The sequence below is a fragment of the Filobasidium floriforme genome (genome assembly GCF_021052385.1).
Source record: "Filobasidium floriforme strain CBS 6241 chromosome Unknown HD553scaffold_14, whole genome shotgun sequence".
Lineage (NCBI taxonomy): Eukaryota > Fungi > Basidiomycota > Tremellomycetes > Filobasidiales > Filobasidiaceae > Filobasidium > Filobasidium floriforme.
Window position 1 is genome coordinate 131,079 of NW_025763635.1, and position 26,351 is coordinate 157,429.

General features: G+C 52.0%; 5 protein-coding genes across 5 annotated transcripts; 4 read left to right on the forward strand and 1 right to left on the reverse strand.

Moving 5' to 3' along the window:
- Positions 1 to 6,626: 6,626 nt before the first annotated feature.
- Positions 6,627 to 7,741, forward strand: HD553DRAFT_343027 (uncharacterized protein; the record flags this gene model as incomplete). Its single annotated transcript, XM_046182829.1, has 3 exons — positions 6,627 to 6,926; positions 7,024 to 7,410; positions 7,490 to 7,741. The coding sequence occupies 3 exons, from the start codon at positions 6,627 to 6,629 to the stop codon at positions 7,739 to 7,741; spliced, it is 939 nt and encodes a 312-aa protein (XP_046035621.1).
- Positions 7,742 to 8,633: 892 nt separating this feature from the next.
- HD553DRAFT_324634 (uncharacterized protein) lies at positions 8,634 to 9,321 on the forward strand (the record flags this gene model as incomplete). Its single annotated transcript, XM_046181513.1, has 3 exons — positions 8,634 to 8,741; positions 8,804 to 8,971; positions 9,025 to 9,321. The coding sequence occupies 3 exons, from the start codon at positions 8,634 to 8,636 to the stop codon at positions 9,319 to 9,321; spliced, it is 573 nt and encodes a 190-aa protein (XP_046035622.1).
- Positions 9,322 to 21,236: 11,915 nt separating this feature from the next.
- On the forward strand, positions 21,237 to 22,056 carry HD553DRAFT_324635 (uncharacterized protein; the record flags this gene model as incomplete). Its single annotated transcript, XM_046181514.1, has 3 exons — positions 21,237 to 21,340; positions 21,385 to 21,642; positions 21,729 to 22,056. The coding sequence occupies 3 exons, from the start codon at positions 21,237 to 21,239 to the stop codon at positions 22,054 to 22,056; spliced, it is 690 nt and encodes a 229-aa protein (XP_046035623.1).
- A 924-nt stretch (positions 22,057 to 22,980) lies between these two features.
- Positions 22,981 to 24,611, forward strand: HD553DRAFT_343034 (uncharacterized protein; the record flags this gene model as incomplete). The annotated part of the gene is made up of 4 exons (XM_046182830.1): positions 22,981 to 23,508; positions 23,588 to 23,726; positions 23,787 to 23,843; positions 23,911 to 24,611. 4 exons carry the CDS (start codon positions 22,981 to 22,983, stop codon positions 24,609 to 24,611), a joined length of 1,425 nt encoding a protein of 474 aa, XP_046035624.1.
- On the reverse strand, positions 24,608 to 26,140 carry HD553DRAFT_313133 (DNA-directed RNA polymerase III, subunit Rpc31). Its single transcript, XM_046180193.1, has 5 exons — positions 25,694 to 26,140; positions 25,464 to 25,590; positions 25,178 to 25,318; positions 24,966 to 25,048; positions 24,608 to 24,881 (listed from the first exon to the last, which is right to left on the reverse strand). Exons 1-5 carry the CDS (start codon positions 25,853 to 25,855, stop codon positions 24,732 to 24,734), a joined length of 663 nt encoding a protein of 220 aa, XP_046035625.1. The 5' UTR covers positions 25,856 to 26,140; the 3' UTR covers positions 24,608 to 24,731.
- Between the last annotated feature and the right edge of the window lie 211 nt (positions 26,141 to 26,351).

Genomic DNA, 26,351 nt, shown 5'->3' on the forward strand with positions numbered 1-26,351 from the left:
ACCGGTTCTTCCGGAAAAGGGGGACATCACCGAGAAGATGATGGAGGCCGCTGAAGACTATGACCTCAAATGTGCCCAGGCTCTGGGTTACATCCGGCCTTCGCTTGGGGTCAACAAGCGATCGATCCAGGGGATTGATCACCCGGCCAAGGCCATGTACAAGATCAAGGAGATCCACTCCAAGACCACCTCGTTCGATGTCCAGATCCTGATCGACGAGTTCGCCAACCTCCGGCCCATTGGAGACGACTTTGAGGGGTACATGGCGAGGTTGGATACGGTGGTTGAGGGTCTGGAGGCCAACGGGCTGCAAAGGGAGGATGTGGAGATCATGGCCCAATGGTCTAAGTGTCTCCAATCCTACCTGGAGGGACACCCTTACTTCAAGGCTGGAGAGTTCCTTCAGTCGAACATCACCATGGGGGTCGATGTCAAGAAGGAGTCGGTCGAGAGGATGATTCTGGCCGCCTACCGTGACATTGCCAACAAGGAGATTGCCGAGAAGGATGAGGAGAAGGCCTTCCAGGCAATGGCAGCCAAGTTTGGTTATGCCAAGATTGGGACTACCGGAGTTGGATTTGGGACCGGTGGTGTTGGGAGGCGGACCTTCGGGACCGGGACCGGGACCGGGACCGACACCAGGACCTGCAGGTGTTGCGGGCAGAGGGGGCATATCGCCAGGGAGTGTCCTCAAGCCGAACCTAATGGGTGCCACTCCTGTGGCAAGGCGGGACATCGGGCTCCCACCTGCCCTCACCCGGACATGGTTGCCTACAGGCAGAGGCACGGAGGAGGAGGATCGGGACCGGGATTTAGAGGTGGTGAAAGGGCCGCTGCCGCTGTATCTTCTTTTGATGCTGCTATGCAATCCATGACCCTCTATCAACGTCAGCTCGATCAAGCCTTGAACATCACCGAGAAGGCTTACTCACTTGCAACTAGGAAGATGACAACCCTGATCGATTCAGGTTGTTCAAGACACATGTTCGGGATGAAGAGGTTCCTTGACCTATCCCCGAACTATCAGAGAATGACTGCACCTGTCATGGTTGGAAACGGACAAGTGATCTATGCTGAGGGGATGGGCGACATCTTCTTGACCATCGAGGTTGGAGAAAAGAAGGCAGAGCTACATCTTGCAAACTGCCTGTATGTTCCCAAACTCAGTTCGAACCTGATCTCGATCTCACAGCTGGACAAAGCCGGATCGGACATCATGTTCACGGAAGGCAAGGCGATCTTGAGGAAGAACAACAAGATGACCTTGATCGGCAAGATGTTGGATACTAACCTGTACGAGGTCAATGCAAAGTCTCCGGCATTACCTAAGATGAATTCAGCCAACACGGCAACGATCTCAGGACTGGGGAATATCTGGCATCAACGGCTGGGACATCTGGGTGGGAACTCGATACGGAATCTTAAGGATTCGGTGGATGGGTTTGACCAGACGTCTGTCCCACACCAGTGTGAGAGCTGCATTCTGGGAAAAATGACAAGAGCTCGATTCCCGGACAGCTCATCACGGTCAACAGAACCACTCCAGCTGATCACCTTCGATCTTGCTGGGCCTTTTCTGTAAGGCCCGGGAGCGACCCCCGGTGGGGGTCCCCCTGGACAGGCTGACGGGACGCAGGAATGAGGCAAGGTACGGGTAGACATCTAAATGTAATAACGGATGTAGAGCTATTACAAGGGTACTAGTTCTACATCAACATAACAATACCGAAAAGTACCCCCGACGGGAGTCGCATACGGGAGTCGCGTACGGCGCGTCCGATGCGTCACGTGACCGCTATAACAGGATCCCCCTCCTAGATGCGGACTCCGAACGCATCAAGCGTCGGCGTACTCCTGTCGACCGGGCTGCGGTAGATGGGGGTAGCGCTTGTGGAACGCCGTGACGACCTTGTCGTCGTGATCGAACTCGGCGGGGCTGACCCACTCGTTCGACTCGTCTCCGTACCCTTCGAATCGCACTAGGTACTGGGTCTTCTTCCCGGACCTCCCGGATCGCAACGCCTTCGAGTGTACGATCTCGGACACCACATACCCTAAGTCGCCGTTGTCGAGGACTTCGGGGGTAGGCGGTTCAACTACCTCCCTTCCTTCCAGTTCGTTGGCCCGATAGGGGATGAGCAGCGACACATGGAAGACGGGATGCACCCGGCGTAATTGCGCGGGGAGTTCCAGCCTCCTCGCCATCTTGCTTTGGCCGATGATCTCCGTGATTGGGAAAGGCCCCAGCGTCTTCATCGAGAGCTTCTGGCTGGGGCGCACCGATGTCAAGTTCTTGGTGGATAACATCACCAAGTCGCCTACGTTGTAACCCTCGTCAGGGACGGCGGTACGCTTCCGATTCGCGTACTTCGCCATGTCTTGTCGCGCCTGCTCCAGCGCCTCCTTCACCGACTTGTAAATCCCATCGAGTCGGTCTCGATACTCCCCCGCCGATTCTACCGCCTCCTCCCTAGTGCCGGGCACCGGTAGGGAGAAGCTGTGTTCCCTTCCCTTGGACGCCATGAATGGCGACATCCCGATGGCAGAGTGTTTCGCGTTGTTGTAAGCGAACTCCGCCATGGAGAGTAACTCCGCCCAGTCGTCTTGGAGAAAGTTGACGTACGACCGCAAGTATTGCTCCAAGGTGGAGTTACTTCGCTCGGTCTGACCGTCCGTCTCCGGGTGGAACGCCGTGGAGTAACTATTCTCCACGTTCGCCATGCGGCACAGATCTTTCCAGAAGCGCGAGGTGAACAACGTACCTCGATCCGAAATGATCTGCTTCGGGAACCCATGCAAACACACCCATCGGTCAAGGAATAACCGCGCCAAGAATGTGGCGTCGTTATCCTTTCGACAAGCGACGAAGTGCGCTCGCTTGCTGAATCGATCGACGATCACCAGGATCGAGTTGGACCCCATAGACTCGGGCAGGTCCGTGATGTGATCCCAAGTGATCGATTCGTATGGTCCTGCCGGTACCGGTAGCGGCGCTAATTCGCCGACAGGCTTCATCCGGGGCCGCCGATTGCGCTGGCATATGCTGCAGCTAGCGACGTACTCCCCGATCCACTTCGCCATCCCAGGCCAGTAGAAGTCCCTACTGGTCAGCTCCACGGTCTTGTCCCGCCCCCAATGGCCGGCGGCCTTCCCGTCATGTAGACGCTTCATCAGCTCTACCTTGATGTTCCCCGCGTTGGGGACATACACCAACCCATTGTACAAGAGAACCCCAGTGGGGCTCAAGCTGTATCGCTCGTTCGCCAAGGTTCCCGCCTTGAGCTGCGCTACGAGCTCTTTCGCCACCGGGTCGTCCTGCGCCGCCGGTATCAGCGCTTTCACCATCCAATCACCCAGTGCGGGGATGGTACCATTCAACCGCAACGGCGGTCGCTCAACCGGACTACACTCCTCAGAGGGTGCGTCTTCGACAGGCCGGAGCAGAGTCTCCGCTCGCTTCGGTTCTGTCTCCTCCATCAACTCTTCTCGCCGACTCAACGCGTCGGCCTTCCCGTTCTCCGTTCCCGGTTTGTACTCCAGGGTGTAGGAGATCTGGTTCAACAGCTGCGACCATCGCGCCTGCCGTTGAGACAATACCTTGTCCCTCTTGAAGTACTCCAAGTTCTTGTGATCCGTGAGGATCCGAACGGGGTACTTGTTGTCGAGATAATGTCGCCATATCCGACTGCAATAAACGATGGCCAACAGTTCCCTGTCGTGCACATCGTAGTTCCTCTCGGCGGGCGTCAGGCTCTTCGACATGAACGCTACCGGGTGGAGCTTCCCATCGTCCCCTACCTGGGACATTACCGCGCCGATCGCTCCAGAGGAAGCGTCGGTCTCGAGCACCACTTGGCGCTCCTCGTTGTAGTGCGCCAGTATAGGCGCCTGGGTGAAGGACTCCTTCAATTCCCGGAACGCAGCGTCAGCGGCTGCCGTCCAGGAGTACTTCACCCCTTTCTTCGTCAGGGCCGTCATTCCCTGAATCTTCTTGGAGTAGTTCTGAATGAACCTCCGATAATAGTTTGCAAATCCTAAAAAGGACTGCAGTCCCCGAATGTTCTTTGGGGGGGCCCAGTCCAAAACGGACTTGACCTTAGAGGGGTTCATGCTAACCCCCGTCGGGGCAATATCGTACCCCAAGAATTCGGTAGCCACCGTATCGAACTCACACTTCTCCGCTTTCGCATACAGGCCATTTGCCTGCAGTCTCTTCATAACCTCCTTGACCTGACCATCGTGGGTCTCCTGGTCGGAGGAGTAAATAAGTATGTCGTCGAGGTAAACGACGACGCACACATCCAAAAGGTCTTGGAAGACCTCGTTCATCCACCGCTGAAAGGTAGCGGGGGCGTTGGTCAAGCCGAACGGCATGACCAAACATTCGAACAGACCAAAACGTGTAGTAAACGCGGTCTTCCAAATGTCTTCTTCTTTTACGCGTAGCAGGTTGTACGCGCCTCGGAGGTCCATCTTCGTGTAGACCTTCGCGCCCTTCAACCTGTCTAGCGTCTCTGAGATGAGGGGTAGGGGCGTCCTATCCTTCACCGTAATGTCGTTAAGGCGACGGTAATCGATGCACATACGCATCTCGCCGCCTTTCTTCGGTACAAACAGTACCGGGCTCGAGCAGGGCGACTTCGACGGCCTGATGAACCCCTTCTCCAGATTCTCCTTCAACCACTTCTTTAGCTCCTCACTCTCCCGCTGGGAGTGGTTATAGAGCTTTTGATACGTCGGTGACGTACCGGGTTTGAGTTCGATCGCATGGTCGATCGATCGCTTCGGGGGCAGTGTATCTGCCTTCGTCTTGGAGAACGCTCCAAGATGTTCATGATACTTCTCCGGTACCATGTCCCTTAGCTTCTCCATATACTCGGGAGGATCCAGGTCATCCTGGAACGAATCTGTAGGTTTGACGTCCCAATCCCACAGGTCCGGGCGCCTCGCCCTCTCGTCGTCCTCCCGGGTCATCTGCATTTGTGCGACGACCAAATCCTCCATGATAGACCCCTTCATCTTCTTGAACGGGTCGATCCCTCGTGTCTCCACCTCTACTTCGTCCGGAGCATACACCGTCTCGGGCCTCTTGAGACATCCCGTGCTGATGCAGACATCCCCGAACGTCACCGCGTTGGAGTCCCATTGGATATGCGGATTGTGTCTCCGCAGCCAAGGGATACCTAGTACGACCGGGTACCCACTCAAATCGGTGAGGTGGAACTCGGTCAGCTCCAGGTGCACTCCCGTACGTACCAGCGTACGAGCCTTCTGGGTGATCCTTCCTCCCTGGATCTCCCGACCATCGATCACCGTTACTACCCGCGGCGTCTCGAGGTCCGTTACGTCGAATCCATGTAGCGACGCGAATGTCCGATCCATGAACATCCCGGTCGCTCCCGAATCCAACAACATGAGTGCTTGGACCGGCACTCCTTCCGGGTAGAACACTCCTACCAACGTCAGATGGCTATCTGGACCGTTGGGTACTCCGCTTGCACCCAACTGCAAGGGGATCCGGCTACCTCCTTGTGCTCCCCCATTCGGGGTCCTTTGATGATCCGTTATTCTGTAAGGCCCGGGAGCGACCCCCGGTGGGGGTCCCCCTGGACAGGCTGACGGGACGCAGGAATGAGGCAAGGTACGGGTAGACATCTAAATGTAATAACGGATGTAGAGCTATTACAAGGGTACTAGTTCTACATCAACATAACAATACCGAAAAGTACCCCCGACGGGAGTTATAAGGTTTGCCAGCAAACCTGAATAGTAACACACGGGACTAGAAGGTACGGGTAGGGTAATGAATGTAATAACGGATGTCTAACTACTACAAGGTGCTAGTTAGGCATCTTCGAACACATCTCCTAATAGGTCTCCGAGAGGGTCTCCGAGAGGGTCTCCGAACGGACCTCCGTACGAGGTGAAAACCTACATCCCGCGCGTGTACGACATGCGTACCGCGGATGCCTATAATAGGATCCCCCCCTTAGGGCGAGATTCCAGATTGCCCAAAGTAGTCGAGTGGTCCGAGGCTAGATTAGACGTTTCATCTTGAAGCCCTTTGTCCCCTCAAAACGTCCAGTGTCTGTACCCTCGCGACTCTCCTCACGTCTCCGCTCTATTGTCCCCGAAGAGATCGTCTAGAACCTTCGATTTGTACGTCTAGATACACTGGTTCTCTCTGAAACACTGCTCGGCGCCCGTGGGTGCTGCAATGAAGAACCTATTGTCTATCGGTGTCGTCGACTCGTCTGAAACGTCCAACCGACGACGATGACGCGTCGCGCGTCGATTTCCTATTGTCTCCCCCGCGGACATCGCAACATGGTCCTGTCCGCGGTATTGTTCGTTGATGTAAACAAAGGTGATGTCGTATGTATCGACGTCCTTTCTAACCGGTATCGCTGTATTCTCTTTGTCGTGTTCGACGTAACGACTTCTTGCTTTGTCCTAGTAGTTGCTACCTAGGTTTCTTTTGTCTTGTTCTCGAAATGTGAAAGGTATAAGACCCCCGAGGGGGTTTGTCAACTTGATGTTTTTCGACGTACGTATCCTTTCACCTCTAGCAAACCTATAGCTTACTACCTTTCGTATCTTTTACCCGTTCACGTCTATCGTCAACTATGCCTTCTCCTCCCCCTCCTCCTGCTCCTCCCCCTCCCAAAACCCCGACCAAGCGCAAGACTCGGTCTTCGAAGGACGACGATTCCGGGTCTCCGTCGAAGAAGGCAGGGAGAAAGCCCGCGACCGGCATCGAGCACGATGCAAAGTGGGGATACATCCGTGTCGACAATTGGACCGGGCCCGAGATCGCCGAGGTGTACGCGATCCAAAAGAAGAAGGACAAGTTGAAAGGCTGGCTCCCGCAGCAGTTCGAGGCGGCTTGGAAGGGAGGGAAGGTGGACGAGTTCAACGGGATGTTGGTGAGTTGTGTTTTCGATCCTTCTTCGCGTCCCCGTCACGGTCTCCTTCGCAACCTCCGTCAGGGTCTCCGATTGAATCTCCTTCTTGCTCTCGCAGGCTCGTTACGCCGGTAACTGGCAGTGGTGCTGCCAACACTGTTACGACGACATCCCTCACAAGGATGTTACCCCCGACGACTATACCACCTGGGATCCTTACGAGTCCGTCTTCTTCGACCACGTTCGCTTTCAAGGGATGGCGCTTTGTCGCCACGTCGTTCCCCGTCCCGGTCAGAGTGGGAACCTCCAGAAGTCGTGCTGGTATTGTTCCGGCGGGAAAGGTGGGTGTACCCCCATCTCCCACAAGATTCAGGTCCTCTTTGACAGGGCCCAGCCCGTCGAGCACCGGATCTCCGCGGGATTGGAGGTGCAGAAGACCCACAAGATGGGCGCCAGGACCCGGGAGGATCTTTACCGGGAGACGAGTAGGCTCTTCGAGCAAATCGTCAGTATCTTTCTCTTCAAACGGTCTCCTACTAACTCTCTCTCTGATACATTGCTGTGTGTTTGTTTTGTGTATATAGGTCGTTCCTTCCTTGAACCGCCACAGCGGTTTCTCCGTCGAGGCCGAGCGTGGTGCGCTCCGGAAGAAGATCGCCGCCGTTGTCATCGCCGGTGCGCAGGCGGAGAACTTCAGTCCCTTCGAGGCCGCCCGCAAGGAGATGAACGAGTGGAAGGGGGGTGTCTATGAGCCCTACCCCGAGCCTGAGGAGCTGGAGGACGACGCGATGAATCTTGTTACGGTCGTGCCTAGCGCTAGCAAAGGTGTAGCCTAGGTGGATATGTCGAGGGTAATTGTGCAAAGGCAAGTAAGCTCAACGATCACTGTAAGTCAGTACTGACCGAGACAGGGCTTGGATCACAGTCTGTTGCTGATCCGTGAAGTGCTTGACAAGAGCACAAGGTTGTTGAGCGTGTTGATAGTGAGGAGTAGTGTAGAGTATCAGGGATGTAACATATGATAATTCTTCTTGGGAAAGAAGAGGAAATACATGAAACTAGAAGAGTACAATCACTCTGATTTGGTCTGCTATATATACTAATTCAGAATAGAGTCGGGGGTCTAGCTCGGTGTACTATGGCATGACCATAGTGCAACCATGGCATGGCCAAGTCGGTATGACCATGGGGTAACCATGGTTTGACTATTAGTAGAACGAGTTGGTATGACCATGGCAGTGCCATGGTTCACCTAATTAGGCTGGTCCGTAACAGCATCCCCCTGCTATGCCGCGAAGTCCCTTGAGCGGTTTGACTACTGCAATTTTCTCGTCTGTTCTGCAGATTTTTATTTTTTTGTTTTCTGTATTTTTCCTTTCTTTTGTCGGTTGGCGGAATGTTGCATGTCGGCAGCCTGTGTTGCCCTTAAATTTGCTTCCTGCGCGCTGTTGCCAGGATTTGCTTCCAGAATCCCACGGTTGATCTCCCGTGACCTGGGATACTCCGGTGGGTCCATCCCGCTTGCCCTTTTGGCATATCCATGGGACCACCAAGTTGGTCGTCTAGGTGATGGTCCTTCTGGTCTGGTCATTTGACATGACCAACTCCCCGTATTGGCACGGCAATTTGCATATAAATGTCTGCTTTGATGTCTCGACAACTGCCCCTCTTTCTCTTCTTGAGCATCTCAAAACTTGCCTCACCACCGACACACTCTCATATCACACAATGTCCAACTTCAACAATTTGGCGGCTTGGTACAACGGTGTCGGGCAAGGCGGACATGAGCCCAACCAAGAGCAGTTGCTTCGAGTGTTCCGTGCGCACCAGGCGGCTGTGAGTAATGTTGGTATTTGCGTGTATTCTATCTGATACTGATGTTTGTTGTTGTACGACAGCTTCAACAGCGACGCTTCGCTCGTCACGAGAGAGCTGACTATGTTGAGGCCAATGGTTACGCAGCTGATCCTAAGTGTTCCGCTTGCAAGGACAAGATAAGCGGAGACACACGATGTCTGATCACAGGTCCTGGCACTAAGTGTCACTGCTGCGTCCGTCAGAGCAAGGTATGTGGTGATGTGGTATTGTAATGAAATGAGTGTTGATGGTTGTCCGATAGACATGTTCCTTTGCATCCTTCCAAGCGTTACTCGCTCAGGCTACAGCCCAGATTCCTCAACCCGCTGAACCGGTCATGCAGCCTGCCGCCGTCCATCCTGGTCTCCTGACAAGTCACCCTGAACCCATCACCGAGTACGCCTTCTTTGCCCAACCCTGGGTCAACCCTTACGACAAGGCACCTGTTGCAGGCCCCAGCAACAGTAACCCTTCTTACGAAGCTGCCGGGTCGGAGGCTACTTCTGACACCAACCAGTCCGACGAGGACGACTGGTACCATGTGTACAAGCCGGAATAAGCCGGAACTTCTTCTACCCAGTGTTGATCTAGGCCGTATGCTCCCTGACCAGTTGAATATGTACTTATAGTCTGGAAGTACTTGTGTCGTGAATGTGAAGTGAAGGACGAGCGGGTAAAATAGCAGCATCCGCTGTGTCGAGGATTTGGAAACTGTGTTCCGAAAATATGAAAAAAATCTTGTGCGCATGATGTTGTGTGCATTGCTGCCAATAGATGCTACCATCTTTGGCATGTCGGTTTTGCTTGCTGATCTTGTTCCCTGCTTGTTGATCGATTGAGGTGCTTGTCGACTCTGGTGTCGCCGTCGCTCGCTCGTCGTCGACGCGCTGCCCTGCTCGGCTCGCGCGACTCGCTTGGCTCGCGCTGCTCGCTTGTTGTTGACCAACCGTCACGTGACCCTATGATTGACGTGTTGGCACTGCCCGCTGGATGCCTCTGTCCTCTGGCCAGCTGCCCCCACGGGGGATTATTTTGGACAAGAAAATTTTCTTGTCCAAAATAATCCCCCATGGGGTATTGACCCTGGTGGACATGCCAATCAATGGCATGTCCCTCATGCCCATTCTGGGCAAAAAGGTGGTGGTCGACGGAGATTTGAACCGAGCTGTCATCCTTGATGACAGAGGGAATGTGGTCATCGGTGAAGGTGCCAGTGTGACAAGTGGTGTTGCCATAAAATGTGGTAGAGGGTGTTTTCCTGGAATTTCCAAGACGACCCAATAAAATATAGAATAGTTTATCAATCTTGATGAAATTTTGTAAGTGTGTAGAGGGGGTTGATTAATGATTTTTGGTGATTTTTATTTTAATGTTTGTAGCGATTTCTTGTTATTCATGTAATCAGCAAAGATGTTGTTAGGGACCTGGTTTCTGGGGATATTTGGCGTGATATTCCGCCAGCTTTTCTGGTGCATTGGCTAACCAAGAAGGTGGCGCCCAAGAGTTTGCGTCAGGTCCGTATCCAGTCCATTTGACAAGGTAACGTAGAGGTTCCTTGTATCGTCTGTTGATCTTTGAGTCAAGGATTTCTTCCACTTCAAATTCCTCCTCGCCTTCAATGATTTCAGGCTCAGGTGGATCTTGTTTGCGATTTTCAATAGTGTTTTCCTTGAATGGTTCCAGTTTGCTGATGTGGAATACATCATGAATCTTTGAATGGGATGGTAATTCCAAACGATATGCGTGGGAGGATATTTGTTTGAGGACCTTGTAGGGACCAAGGAAGCGGTTGCTAAGCTTCTTGCTTGGACGAGTAGTCTTGATGTCTTCTGCATCAAGCCAGACCTTGTCACCAGGTTGGTAGACCGGTGAGGGGAGATGTTTCCGGCTCCATTGAGCTTGGGATTGGGCTTGTGACTTTTCGACCCACTTCTTGAGCAGATCGTGTAAGTCCTTCAAGTTGACAGTGAAATGTTCTGCCTCTGGAGATAGATGGGGTCCTGCTGGGTGATTGAAATTGGAACGTGGATGATAGCCTTTGTTGGCAAAGAACGGTGAAACACCGGTGGTTTCACTTGCAGAATTGTTGTATGCAAATTCTGCCAGAGGTAATAATTGGCGCCAATTGTCCTGTTGATAATTGGCATACATCCTGATGTATTGCTCCAATGTCTGGTTGGTACGTTCTGTCTGGCCATCTGTCTCTGGATGGTAGGCAGTGGAGAAGTCCAACTTGATATCCAGCAAAGTACCAATAGCACGCCAGAAGCGTGAGGTAAACTCTGAGCCACGATCGCTTGACGATCCGTTCAGGGAGTCCATGTTTGCTGAAGACATGTTCCAGATATAGTTGGGCAAGTTCTGGAGCATCAATGCTGGTTGATGTTGGGATAAATAGTGCCATCTTGGTGAGTCGATCAACAATGACCAGGATTGAGTTGTATCCGTCAGATCGAGGTAAGTCTTCAATAAGGTCCATTGAAATGTTAGACCATGGGTATGGTGGAATTGGTAATGACTTGAGTTCCCCATAAGGTTTGTGACGCTTGGATTTGTTCCGTTGACAGTTGTCACATGAATCCACAAAGGCATGGATGAATTCCTTCATCTTGGGCCACCAGTAGAGGCGCTGTACCAGTTGTAATGTCTTGCGTTGACCGGGATGTCCATGTTGAAGATTGTCGTGGTGTTCCCTGGTGATTCGTACTCGTAGATCCTTGGCGTTAGGAAGGTAGACTTTCCCTTTGCGTAGCAAGAGGTTTTCCTTCAACTCATACTCAGGGTGAGTAGCGATAGTTGGTATAATCTCTTGAGCCAAGGTGTCAGTCTCCAGGACAGATTTGATTTCCTCGTGCAGTTGTGGTAGAATTGTAGAGACCCCAGCGGCAAAGAGGAACTGTCCTGGCTTGAGTAAAGCTTTGAAGTTGTCAGGATTAGCTTCAGTTGAGAGTGAAGATCCTTTCATGACTGGATGTAAATCCGGACGACGTGTAAGTGCGTCAGGCTTGGTTCCTTGTGTTCCAGGACGATATTTGATTGTGAAGTGGAAGTCCTGGAGGAATTGAGACCAGCGAGCTTGTCTTCTGTTGAGCTGCTTGGTAGTGGTGAAATATTCGAGGCTACGGTGATCCGTCAAAACCTCCGTGAAGGTGCTTTCAAGGTATTGACGCCATTCCTTGAAGCAAGAGATGATGGCCAGCATTTCTTTGTCGTGAATCTCATAGTTGAGTTCTGCTGGTACCATTTTCCGAGAGTAGAAAGCGATTGGCTTCAGGATATCTCCGTCTTGATGCTGTGATAAGATTCCTGCGATGGCAAAGTCTGATGCATCCGTCTCGAGGACCAAAGGCTTGGTTGGATCGAAATGAGCCAACAAGGTTGCAGATGTGAAAGCATTCTTCATCTTGTTGAATGATTCACTGTGGATGTTGCTCCACACAAAAGGTGTATCTTTGCGAGTGAGTTGTGTCAATGGATGGGCAAGGATTGAGTATGATGCGATGAAGCGTCTGTAGAAGTTGCAGAATCCAAGGAAGGATCTGACTTCGAACAGGTTGGTCGGCGTAGGCCAGTCCAAGATGCTTTGCACCTTCTTGACGTCCATGGTAATCCCATCCCTTCCCACAATGAAGCCAAGGAATTCCACGCTGTGTTGGTGGAACTCGCATTTCTCGGCTTTGGCGAATAGTCCTGCTTTGCGAAGTGTCTCAAGGACAGAGGTAACATGCTGATAGTGTTCCTCCAGTGTGTCCGAGTAAATGAGAATGTCGTCCAGGTAACAGATGACATAGTGATCCAGCATTGTCCTGAAGTTGTGGTTCATCAGGTGTTGGAATGATGCTGGCGCGTTGGTGAGACCAAATGGCATGACAAGGTATTCGAAGAGGCCATAGCGCGTCCTGAATGCTGTCTTCCATTCTTCACCTTCAGCGATCCGGAGGAGGTTGTAGGCTCCCCTGAGGTCGATCTTGGTGAAGTACTTGGCCTGGCGCAAGCGATCCAGATGCTCTGAGATGAGCGGAAGTGGGTACCGATTCTTGATGGTTATCTTGTTGATACCTCGGTAGTCCACACAGAGACGGAGAGATCCATCCTTTTTCTTGACAAAGAGGATGGGTGCTCCCGCCGGAGATTCAGAAGGTCTGATGAATCCTTTGGCTAGGTTTTCATCCAAGTATTCCCGCAGTGACCCTAGTTCTTTCTCAGATAGGGAATAGACTGGTCCCCAGGGAGGTTGTTTGCCTTCTTCGAGAGGAATATGGTGATCAAAAGGCCGATGGGGTGGTAAAGTGTCTGCATTTGCTTTGTCAAACACATCCAAGTAATCATGGTATTCCACTGGGACTATCTCCGTGTCCTTAAGTGGCGTGGCTTCCATGGCATGAAGTGGGGTGTCTTGCTCCGGTGACATCTCCATATGGAAAATGTCTTCATCACTGTCGGTGAATTTGGCAGCAGGCACAATGGGAACCTTGATGGATCCCGTCTCCCAATTGATGGCAGGGTTGTTGGCACGCAGCCATGGGAATCCTAAGATCATAGCAAATGATCCAAGGCGTACAATTTCAAATGTGGCTGTTGCCGTCTTGAAATTAGGTACGTTGATTTGAGTGGTGGATTGATGAGTTATTTTTCCGTATTTGGTGATAGTCCCGTCAATCATTCTGAGAGTTGAAGGTACAGGTTTCTTTTCGAAAGGAATTCCCAGAAGTTGAGCGAACTTGTAATCGATGAAGTTGGCAGAAGCGCCAGAGTCCACAAGAGCGTCCAGAGCTGTTTTTGTGTGTCTTGAGTTTGGGAAAGTTACTGGTACACCAAGATAGTTCTTGTCCGCATAGTCCAGAGAGGAGGCCGAAGATGATAGTGAAACCGATTCCTGTATAGTCCTAGCGTTTTGGCGACCCAGCGCTAGGCGCTTTGATTCTTGCTGCTGAGCGCCTAGGCTTTTGCCTGCTGGGAAGGAATGTCTGTCCTCGCACTGTTACCATTGGTTGAACCAGGCTTAGCCACAGGGCACTTGGCAACTGTGTGATCAGAAGATCCACAGTAGAGACATAGGTTCTTGTCTTTCCTTCTCTGATGTTCTTCAGCGGTAAGTTTGCCCTTATTGTTCAGTGGCAAGGAAGTGGTGCGGTCATTCCTTGATGGGAAGGACTGGCGTGTGAAAGTAGTTTGAGTTGTGGTGGACTGAGGAGTGGACGATGTGGAGTTGAAGCGGTTGCTGAAGGGAGTGCGGTTCCCGTTATATTGATTGTTATAACCAAAGGATCGAGTGGAAGTGGTGGTGCTGGTAGTGTACTGAGAGTTGCCGCTACCACGTTCCAAGGTCCTCTCATAGAGACGGTTGTCAATCCTAAGAGCGGTATCCATCATTTCCTTCAATGCATGGGGGCGCCCAACTCTTGCAATCTCGTCTTTGATTCCCTCCTTGAGTCCTCGATAGAATTGTGCAGCTAGTGCATGATCATCCCAGTTGGTGAGGGTAGAGTGACGCTGAAACTCTGAGATATAGGAGGAAGCGGATCCTTTTTGGCGTAAGACAAAGAGGTTCCTCTCTGCAGTAGCTTCCTCGTCTGGATCTCCAAAGGTTTCCTTCAACACCTTGACAAATGTTTTGAAGTCCGTCATCATCTCGGGCTCTGGTTCCTTGGTGATATTAGGCTGGAACCACAAGAAAGCGGTGTCGCGCAAAAAGGATGCGGCGTAGATAACCTTAGAGCGTTCCGTGGGGTATCGGTTGGGTTGAAGTTCAATCACCATGCTGACTTGGGTCAGGAAGGTGGTTAACTTGGAGCGCTGCCCAGAGAAGTATTCTGGAGCTGCGATCTTGGGTTCTGAGTGGCAGACTGCAGGAACTGCAGGAGCAGGGGATAGGGATGCAGTTCTACGCATTTGTTCCTCCATGCGTGCAATAGTTTCCTCCAGTTGGGTAATCCGGTCTCCTTGAGTAGGAGCTCGGCTGCCACCAGCGGTAGACATAATGGAAGTGTAAAAGTGGTGTGTGAGTTGATAGGTGGATAGGCAAAATCCAAGAGTGCGTTGCCTAAGCACAAACTTGAAAGAAGAATTATACTGTTACGGTCGTGCCTAGCGCTAGCAAAGGTGTAGCCTAGGTGGATATGTCGAGGGTAATTGTGCAAAGGCAAGTAAGCTCAATGATCACTGTAAGTCAGTACTGACCGAGACAGGGCTTGGATCACAGTCTGTTGCTGATCCGTGAAGTGCTTGACAAGAGCACAAGGTTGTTGAGCGTGTTGATAGTGAGGAGTAGTGTAGAGTATCAGGGATGTAACATATGATAATTCTTCTTGGGAAAGAAGAGGAAATACATGAAACTAGAAGAGTACAATCACTCTGATTTGGTCTGCTATATATACTAATTCAGAATAGAGTCGGGGGTCTAGCTCGGTGTACTATGGCATGACCATAGTGCAACCATGGCATGGCCAAGTCGGTATGACCATGGGGTAACCATGGTTTGACTATTAGTAGAACGAGTTGGTATGACCATGGCAGTGCCATGGTTCACCTAATTAGGCTGGTCCGTAACAAATCTCGACTCGGACGACGAGGTCACCATCGTAAGTAATCTCCTTCGTGTTCTCTTTCGCATGCTGACTCGGGTTTCGTAGGCCAACAAGAAGAAAGTGGCCGAGGAAGAGGCCGAAAAGAAGAGGCTCGACGCGGAGCAGAGGCGTCTCGACGCCGTCGCCGCCCAAGAGGCCCTCGAGGCCGCGAGGAAGAGGATCTTGGAGCTCGAGGCCGCCGCCAACCCCCCTCCTCCCGCTCGCCCCGCTCCTCCCGTTCGCCCCGTCAACGATCCTCCTCCCGTTCGACCTCTTCCGACCGGATCTGGTGGGAACGGCGGCGGAAACGGCGGCGGGAACGGCGGCGGGAACGGCGGTGGGAACGGCGGTGGGAACGGCGGTGGGAACTGATTCGGTTTTGACTTGTAATATCTCGTTTTGGTCGCCGTTCTGGGGTCGGCTCCCTTTTTTTTTATTTTATGCTATTTTCTCTTGCAATTCGCTTCTCCAGCACAGTCTCCGAACGAGTCTCCGGATGTGTCCCCGAGCGAGTCTCCGAACGAGTCGTGGTACTTCATTGTTTTCGTAAGACAAACTTGTTTGTCGTTGGCTCGTTCAGTTCGTAAAAAAGGAATGGTGATAAACATCTTCGTCGGACCTGCCGACGAAGGTACAACAATGAGTAATGACAATCACGAAAACCCTAAGCACCCGGAGTCCATAGCAACGGCTCGTCCCCGTTCTGCTTAGCGAACTCCTCGTCCCAATACGCCTGGTGGTTCTGGGCGGGAGGTTGCATGTACGTCGCAGCCACCTGCATTCGACCAGCCTGTTGCCGAGCCTGCCACCAAGCAGGTGGAGACCTCTTGGCGTTGCTGCACTGGGCACTCCTGTGGCCGGGCTGCCAGCAGTTGTAGCAGGGTTTCCCGCCGGGCATCCTCGCAGCGTCCACCTCCATGGGCGTAGCACCCGACGTGGCGGCCACCGCAGGAGGGGCAACAGTGGTGTTAACCACAACAGGGTTTCGGGGAGCGACGTGGTTACCTGCGTAACGATTCCCGCTCGTGTGGGCACGGTTACCCGAAGACGTGTGCCTACGGGCTTCCGCTTGGTCTTCGTACCGACGACATTCCATCTGGAACTCCGCCAGCGTCATATGCTCCTGGTTGGGCATAGGGATAATAGCGTCCTGAAAGGCCTGGTTCAGGTTGGCGCGGAAGAACGACCGTTTGCCGTACTCGTTGAGGTTTGGGAGGAGGGCGGCGAGGTCGTTGAACTCGGTGATGTACGTACTCAAGCTCTTGTTGCCCTGCTTCAGAGAGTAGTACTCCTTCTCCGTAGCAAGGATGTTCCTTCCCCCTCCGTACATCTCCACGAGCAACGCCTCGAACTCCCGCCAGGTGACCTGAGTTCGCCCCGACGAGTACTCCCTTGCCCATGCCTGGGCCTGCCCATCCATGTACGACTCCGCGTACATAATCTTGTAAAGGTCGGTGTACAACCCCGGCTTGACTTGGAACTCCCGGTTGCATTGGTCCAGGAATCCCCTAACCTTCTCCTTCTTGCTGCCATCGAACCTGTCCGGCGTACCGAACTTGAACAGCTTCGCTCTCGCTTCCTCCGTGGCCGTCGCCGATCGAGTGTCCCTCGACATCGCCAACTCCATCATCTGGCTATGCATGTTCGCCATCATGGAGAGCAGGGCGGAAACGTCCGGACTGGTAGGAGGCGCAGCGGCCGGAGCAGGGTTAGCTGCTGGGGGTGTTGACTGCATTTGTGGGGGAGTCTGCCCCATGTTGTTGGCCGGTGCGGCCTGCGTGGAAGCGGTAGGTACCCCCGTGGCACCTACCTCCGGTTGCTGGTGGGCAAAGACGCACTGGTCGTTTACCAGCGTCTCCCCCGTTGGGTTCCTCCACATGAACCTTCCTTGTCCATCCATCATCTGCATGCTCCCGTCTTTGCTCAAGACCGGGATCGCATCCGCAGGGATGGGGTGGACAGCCCTATCCGGTCCGTAACACTGCGTGAACGTATTCATCGTATACGGGGTCTCCTAGTCGGGGTGTTTGGGTGATCCGTTATTCTATAAGGTTTGCCAGCAAACCTGAATAGTAACACACGGGACTAGAAGGTACGGGTAGGGTAATGAATGTAATAACGGATGTCTAACTACTACAAGGTGCTAGTTAGGCATCTTCGAACACATCTCCTAATAGGTCTCCGAGAGGGTCTCCGAGAGGGTCTCCGAACGGACCTCCGTACGAGGTGAAAACCTACATCCCGCGCGTGTACGACATGCGTACCGCGGATGCCTATAATAGGAGTCGCATACGGGAGTCGCGTACGGCGCGTCCGATGCGTCACGTGACCGCTATAACAGCCTTTTGATGAGGCTATCGGAGGAGCCAAGTACTTCATGATCATGGTCGATGATTACTCCAGATACTACCATGTCGAACTCCTCAGGACCAAATCAGAGGCAACCCGATGGTTGAAACAGGTTCTGACTCAATGGCAGAATCAGTTGAGTCGATCAGTCAAGGTTCTTCGGTCCGATGGTGGGGGAGAATTTGACAACAGAGCGATCAGCCAGTTCTGTGAAGAGAAGGGGATCCGAGCTCAGATGACTACAGCTCGAACACCAGAACAGAATGGGGCAGCAGAGAGAGCTGTCCGAACCATCAAAGAGGGTACTCGGACTCTCTTGATCGATTCCGGTCTCAGTAACAAGTACTGGGGTGCTGCTGCAAAGAACTTTGCATACGTCAGGAACCGGACCCGGACCGCAAAGACAGGAGAGAAGACACCGATAGAACTCTTCACTGGAAAGAGGCCATCGGTCAGTCATCTGAGGGTGTTTGGATGTGTCGCTTACATGCACATACCAAAAGAAGACCGGGTTGGTCAGATCTGGAAACCCAAGGCAAAGCGGTGCATCTTCCTTGGATATGGAGAGGAAGAGTTAAAGGCCAAGAAAGCTTGGACACTCTTCGATCCCTATGCTCTCAAGAAACATGTGACGGTACATGTCAAATTCTGTGAAGACCAGAGATGGGCCGATCAAAAGACCAACATCGCAAAAGGAGACATCTTCTTCCAGGACATCTCACCTGCAATCGGGGAAGCCGAACTGACTGTCGGGGAAGAAGCCCAACCGGTTGATCCAGAGATCGGGGAAGCTGGACCGAGGATTGATGAAGGTGGACCAAGGATCAATGAAGCTGAACCAGAGATCCTGGTTCCTCGACCGGAGATTGGAGAAGCTCAACCAGAGATTGGGGAAGCTGAGCGAGAGATGGGGGAAGTTGAGCGAGAGATGGGGGAAGTTGAGCGAGAGATTGGGGAAGCCGAACCCCAAATAGGGGAAGCCCCAGTTCAGCCAGCAGGACCGATACCACTGCCGCCAAGTAGGATTCCGGTCCCGGTGGATCAACAAAGCACTCGGAAGAAAGGGACTGGTATCTGGAAGAACCATGAATACGTTCCAGTACCAGCTCAAGGATCAGGAATCCCACAGGTCTTACCGGATGGTGCAAGACGATCCCGACAAGCTCCAAAGAGATTCCAGGATCATGCGGCCATTGCACATGGACCGAAGCTTGAAGACATAGCTTTCCTGACATCAGCTGAGATGAATCCTGCCGATCCCATCTATCTGGATGCGAAGCTGGATGAGATGGCATCGATGGCCAAGAACCAGGTCTGGACCCTGGTCCCGAGGCAGACCGGACAACCAAAGCCGATCTCAGTCCGATGGGTCTGTACCATGAAAGACCTACCCGATGGTACTCAAAAGCCAAAGGCCAGACTGGTTGCTTGGGGCTACACCCAGAAAGCTGGGATCGACTATCAAGAGATCTTTGCCCCGGTTGTCAAACTGGAATCCATTCGGTACATCATCGCTCGAGTGTGCCAGAGACAGATGGTTCTGTCACAAGGTGACGTCAAGACCGCCTTCCTCTCCAGCAGCATGGAAGGAGAGACCGTCTACATTGAACAGCCTGAGGGATTCAAGGAACCTGGGAAGGAGGACCATATCTGCCTATTGAACAGAGCGATCTATGGTCTTCATCAATCTCCTCGTCTGTTTTACCGGCACATCAGAAAGATCCTGGGTGGATTTGGGTTCTCATCGATCTCAGCAGATCAGTCGGTGTTTGTCAAGGACACTCCGGAGGGAAAGGTGCTACTTGGTCTATATGTGGATGATGCACTGGTAGCCGGAGACACCGACAGCTTGGTCCAGGAAACCAAAGCCTTGCTCAACACCAGGTTTGAGATGAAGTGGACGGATGATCCCAAGGTGTTACTGGGGATCGAGATCGAACAGGACCGGGAGAGGGGAACCATCACCCTATCTCAAAAGAAGTTTGCTCGGGAGATCCTGGAACAGTTCAATATGATTGACTGTCACCCCGTCAAGACTCCGGTGGAAGAGGTCATCAGCGCATTCCCACCTGAAGACCGACTACCACCTGATACCAGGTTTCCTTTCCGGGAGTTCATCGGAAAGGCGAATTATCTAGCTCGGGGGACACGACCGGATCTTTCCTTTGCAATCTCACACCTTGCATCATTCTGTTCAACCTACCAGGAGACACACTGGAAAGCGTGTGAGCGGGTAATGAAGTACCTTCAGGGCACCGTTGATGCCAGTCTTGTCTATCACCGAGACGGCAATCAGAAAATTGCTGGTTACTCGGATGCCGAGTATGCCGGAGACAAGGGAGACCGGAAATCTGTCGGGGCATATGTGTTCACATTGGCCAATGGACCGGTATCATGGCAGAGCAAGAAACAGACCACAGTAGCCTGGTCTAGCACGGCGGCCGAATACATCGCTCTTGGATCAGCTGGGAAAGAAGCGGTCTGGCTCTCGATCATGGATCAGGAGCTAGGATTTCATGATGGTAAACCGGTCACCATTTTTGAGGACAACCAGCCAGCTATCGCACTGGCTAAGAATCCCACCAACCATGCTCGGACAAAACATATTGATGTTTTGCACCACGCTCTTAGGGGACTGATTGAGGACAAGAAGATCGAGGTCAAATACCTCAATACTAAACAGATGATTGCGGATCTCCTCACCAAGCCAATCACTGGAAAGCAGCTCCAAGTACTTTGCAATGACATGAATCTGAAGATCAACAGGGCACCTACACCAATGTCGTCCACCTCTGAATAGAGAAGTCCGAGGGGACGTGTAGAAAGTAGGTGCGCGCGCGCGAGTAATCAAGGATTACCGGGATTATTTCCTAGGATTACTGGGGACTGGGGTGATGCTTAGTCAGCATCACCCAAGCTGGGACCTCACCCCGGTGATGAAAATCTCGGACAACTAGATCATCAATATACACCACTTGACTGTTAGATCTCAAGCAATATCTTGAGTTCTAACAGGTCAGTACCTTTGTATTGACTGATAGCACATGCCATTGATAAAGCAATATCTTGAGTTCTAACATCTTGTCACCCGGTTTTGCCTTCAGAAAGCCACATGTCATGGCACGGCCAACACGGATGGTCACGCGACGACACAGCACACGGCGAAGTGTGCGCCTTCTCTATCGCTAGGCATTTGTCTTCCCCCGGTCGAGGACGTCAACGAGCGATATAGTCGGCTCACCTATTCTCACCGTCCTGACACTGATCAGGGATCTCCGTTGCACTACACGCCAGCCTTCGGTCAGGGCCTGGTGTTTCGTCCTATATAATAATACTGTACGGGATCTGAAACTCCTTTTCAAGCGCGTGTCGCGAGCACAAGAACGTTGATGTCTGTCCGGTGCTCTGAATCAACTTGCATGATCGAGTTGCGGTACATGATTTTGGTTCTCGATACAGAATCTAGATAAGAACGCTCAACGCTGACCTTTTGACGTGATCTATCAAGTCGTCATATCCTGTCTGAGTTGCGTCATTGAAAGGAAAGCTACCATAGGCCATGACGATTCAACTTCGTATGATCGTTAAGAAAGTATTTATGTCCTGGATATCTTCACATAGATGGACTGATGAAGACCCAGCTTCGCGGCAAGCTTGCACTCCGTCAGCTTCGGATCATAGATATGGTTCCTTTTACCATGAAACAGCTATCAGACACCCGAACTTGCGATACGCATCAAATCGGGCCTACGGAATCCCTTTACGGCCCACTCGATCCCGACATGTCTTGTAGAACCAGCGAGACTCTTCCTACCTTCTCTTCGGACTCGAACCAACAGACAGAGGCGTCAGAAGGGAAGGCCGGAGCTTCCAAGGTCTCTAATGACCCAGAAGCGACTGCGTCTGAGGTTGGAAATGACGACGATCCGTTTGTTCCAAAAAGCTATCACTGTTTTCGGCATAAAGTCAGTTTTCGTAATTCCTGGCACCATCGCAAGTGGGAATTCGATCATCGAATCTGCGATACATGCTTGAAAGCTGCTGCTGATAGCTTGGGGATGGGCCACGTGTATGAGGAACAGATTGACATCTCCTCTCGATCCGACCCACAGGATATGTTCGTCTCCAACTTGGCTCTTCTCAAAAGAATCTTAAAATGCTGTCCTCGGGTCTTGTACGGAAACAATGTGACGGCAGAATGTGGTCATGTGGCGATACTGGCAGAGTACAAGGCAGCTCACTCGAACGCGCCTCTTCGAGAAGAAGACATGGACCAAGGAACTTTCTGGTGCCTGTTCGATTCTCCCAGCGGTCGTTGGAAACGGGGGACCGGATGGGGCCAGCTGCTATACTGGCGTCGCGACAATTTGGGCGCCTGAGAGATTTGGGCGATAGCTAGTCTAAGTGGTCTGTCCGGGAAACGGATCAAAGAAAGACATTGTGCCTACGCGTCGTGTATTCCGACATTTCTACTGCTGCATATCTGTTGCCTTGGCTATTTGTATGTCATGCGTAGATATGTACGAAGGGACGAGAGCGATGATGAGATCGTTGAAGAAAGAGTTTCTGGTAGAGTTCTGGAGATGAGTGCGCAGCTCACACAACATCAGTACTCGGTACGCACGACATCTACGTACAAACACATTTGCCATACCAAGAGGTATCATCCACCGAGGGAACCGTATTACTGCGGAACCCTGGAAATGATGTTCTGGAAGTTCCTTTCATCGTATCACCTTCATGAAGTCTTGCAGCATCGGCGTTTGTATCTGGACTTAGATTTCAATGCTTGTTTTGGGGATCTTCGTCGAATTCATCGGGTCTCGCTTGTTGAGTAGTCCTCGATGCGTACCGTCAGGTTAGGTTATATTTGGCAATAGAATAGATCTTGTACAATTGATCCAAAGCTATGTAGAATATTCGATTGCGTAATCAAGATTCTGTCCTGTTTTTGAATTGAATGGACCGCCTTGATTGGGTACAGCTAGATGAAACTCGAGGTGAAACAGGTCGCTCGTCGGGTTTCCGAAACGTATATTCACTCTCACGTCGTTCGAGGTTGATCCGAGGTTAGGTGATCAGCTTGGCTTGTCTACCTCATCGGTGCAACGCATCTATGGATGTGGGTGTATACTGGACACTACACATCACTTATGAAAATGGGTGATAAATATGTGCCACCAGCATGGAGAAATCGAGGTCGCCCTACGAGCAGCAGCTCAACACGAGGATCGCTCGGCCAGGCGGACGATCGCGAGCTGAGCACGCACGCAGGTCGAAATCAAGCAAGAGGTCGGGGCGCAATGCGAGCTCCAGACTTGAGCGGAACTTCACGTTGGCAGAACATTGAGAACGCAGGAACATCGTCCGGAGGGGATATATGGTCGAGCTTGCCGGCTTCGAGCGTACCCTCCAGCTCGTCACGGGATGAACCAGGTCTTCGCAAGCCCAACCCTTCTACATCTAGCTATCGGCCAACGCCGACCAGATTCAGCAATGAAGATCGGACGACCGGGAGTGCAATACAAGCCAGGCCACCTCCGTCTACCTCACTACCGCCTCGTCCGAATTCTGGAGACGCCCGATCATGGAACACCAGACCTCCTCCCTCGACCCCGGTCCGCCCCGCTGCGATTCCTCCCTCAACCTCCCTCTCATCTCCCTCGACCGACCTTCAACCCATCTCCACTTCCCACCGAGCTTACAAGAAACTAGACGAGATGGAAATGCTCGGTACACTCAGTCGGTCAGGTGGAAATGGGGATGGCGAAGGTGATGGGTTGTTAGATCGGGATATTCAAGAAAAGTTCTTGCTCTGGATAGAAGACAAGGTAGGTTCAGATTCCTCTTAGTCGTAGCCAAATCGTGCGAAAGGGGCAATAGCTGAAATTCACGGTCATCGATCGTCAGCTAGAAGCTTTCTACATCCGGTTCCCTTCCTTCAAATCCGATGAACCCGTAAACCGGATTCTTTACCCACGATCAGAGCAAGATCTAGCGATTGAGAAGGATGGCAAGGAATCGCTAGGCGTCATCCTTCTTCATCTACGTAAGTCTACCTCGATTGACCACTTCGGAAAGGCGGGCATGCTGAGGTAATCATTGACAGGGAAACTGCGGGAAGGTGTATTGGCCAGCCGGAGGATGGATTCGTTTGCCGTCAAAGGTAAGCTCTAGCCTAGCTTGTCTGATCCGTGTCGCTTCTGAACTAACTTCTATGGCCATATACCTAGTCTACGAACTCTCAAGCGTCTTATCGATACGTGCGGAGAACCATCCTCAATTAATATCAAGCCTCTCCGTCCTGGTTCCTGGAATCTACCTAAAAGCCGCAACTTCAAAGCCCGGCGACGAGAATTTAGAAACCCAAGTGAAAGCTCTTTCGATCTCCTCGAAAGCGAAATCGCCGAGAAACGAGTCCACCGACAACCGGGCATACTATACGAGCCTCTTGTTGATCTACGATATCGCACACCGAGATTCTCCCGTCGATTTTTGGACCGACTATTTCAAGCTCACCCGTCCTTCTGGCAAAAAGCCCAATCGCCGACCGCCGTTCGTCAGAGCCGATCACCCCGACCTCCCGCTGGCTTTGGAGGTCTACCGAGCAATAATACAGCCTTCACCACTGGCGTATTACCGGATACTACGGTCAGACCTACAAGCGGATCAGAAGGTCGTCATCGGCTTTGCACTGCCTAAGATGCGCGAACGGACATGGGGAATGATGAGAAGTGGGTGGGCCATGGGGATGAAGGTCGATTTCGCTGGAAGTCTCTTGGGATCCGAGATTGCTCTATCAGCAGACGTAGCCGAGGTAAAGGACGAGTGGGATGATCACCTGAAGAATGGGTCGACAGGCAGACCTAGGGCTGATGACCTGATAAAATCGTTAGGCGGGAGGATAGACGGTAACAAGGTCCTCTTCAGATAAACTGCTTAGGTTGTATAATAGGACATAACGGATACAACACGCTGCTCCCAAGGACAGCTACATGATAATACATACACCGCGCTACCAAGTATGATCGGAATTCGATCTCTGTACTCGAGTCTAGAACTCGTCTCCACCTCCACCGCCACCATCGTCATCCCCGCCCTCTTCCTCCCCAGCGTCAAAGTAATTATTCCCATAATCGTCTTCCCCATAATCTTCCTCTTCTGACAGCTGGTCTTCGAGCATGATATCTTCGTCCGAAAATTCCTAAAAGGAATCAAAACGGTATGAGGTGATATCAGTACAAGAAGAAAGCGCCGGGTATATGCAGAGTGGGTACTTTGAACGAACCTCTTGACTAGCGGCACCTTCGTCTAATTCGTCGACGCTCTTCTTCTTTTTCTTATTCTTCTTTTTCTCCTCCTTCGCCGCACCTATAGAACCATCAAAGAACAAAACAGAACGAGAAAGCAACCATTAATAAAACCCGTATCAGCTTCCCTTTCTCCTGCGGTATCGCAAAATAAAACCGCTTGTCGAGGGTGTCATGTCCTGAAACTGACCTTCCGGATCTTTTCCCTCAAAATACATCTCCCAGATCTGTCTCGGGAAGAAATCCTTCTCCAGCCCCAACTGTTCGGCGTTCAGGTTGAGCGCGTTGAGTGATCTCTTTTGTTTGTACTTGTCCGTGTACGAGGCCATGTCTGCAGGGTCCGGTCGAGTGGAAGGGAGGTATTGCCGGGTAGCAGAGTGGGAAAAGAAAGTTCAAGGACAGAGGTTCCGACGAGTTGGTCTACGGTCTGCACAGTGATATGATACCAAAGTATAGAGAGGTCATTTATGACTCACCGTCCTTCTCTGCGTTATCCCTCAGACGATAAGGACTGAACCTGAGGCTCTTTGCCATCTCCCGAGTAAACACGCAGACACGTGATTCCGCCTGATCCGGGTTCCTCATATCTTTCAATTGATACTCCTGCGTATCAAGAATCATTTGATCGGTCTCAGTATCATCGAGTCACGCTACAACCTGCTTGGAGGTCGTGTTCATTTGCAACAGGCTGGGCGGGCGGACTCACCGGGTACAACCTCTCAGTCTTCACCGTCCTCTGCAAATCCGCATGCGTCAACGTCCCCACAGCCACACCCTCCGGACCTCCTCTTGGTCTGTCTCCCTGGAAACCTCCTCTTCCACCACCTCGACCTCCTCTTCCGCCGCCTCGTCCTCCTCGGCCTGACATTCGGTGTGATTTAGTCTACTTGCAAGTTGAGGTATGGCGAGGTTCTGATATTGTGGTCCGTCTGCTTTTCGAGATGTTTAGGTTTGGAGGGGTTCCTGGCTGGTTAGGTCTGTTTGAATCAGATCGCAGAGCTTTGAGATAGCTTGATTTTCCTGTGTGTGCAGTCTAGCAGTCTAATTCGAAGGAAGAAGCGGGTCTGTTTGCAGATTCAAGCAAGTTCGAAGACGCTCAACTCGATCAAGGTCACTTGAAGAGCGAAATTTACTTCCGGAAAAGGTCACAAGTTCCGCTATAAATTCTAGCGAAAAGACGCCTGCGACCGAAGTTGAAAATTACAAGTCGATCATGTAAGATGGCTCAACTGCGCTACTCGATCTCAGTTATATACAGGCAGTATGAACGAGATGCTTGAACGTACGTTGTAGCGTCCAAACCACGTCCCTATGACGCTTCAGGGTCTGTGTGAGGGGTCGATGAGCGACTCGAGCTGTAATCG

What these genes read in the sequence shown, in the direction of transcription:
- HD553DRAFT_313133 (XM_046180193.1), bottom strand. Translation starts at nt 25,855, where the DNA reads ATGTCAGGCCGAGGAGGACGAGGCGGCGGAAGAGGAGGTCGAGGTGGT. An exon ending in TGAGGGAAAAGATCCGGAAG is followed by an intron (nt 25,049 to 25,177) that starts GTCAGTTTCAGG and finishes ATGGTTCTATAG; the next exon opens with GTGCGGCGAAGGAGGAGAAA. An exon ending in AAGGTGCCGCTAGTCAAGAG is followed by an intron (nt 24,882 to 24,965) that starts GTTCGTTCAAAG and finishes GATTCCTTTTAG; the next exon opens with GAATTTTCGGACGAAGATAT.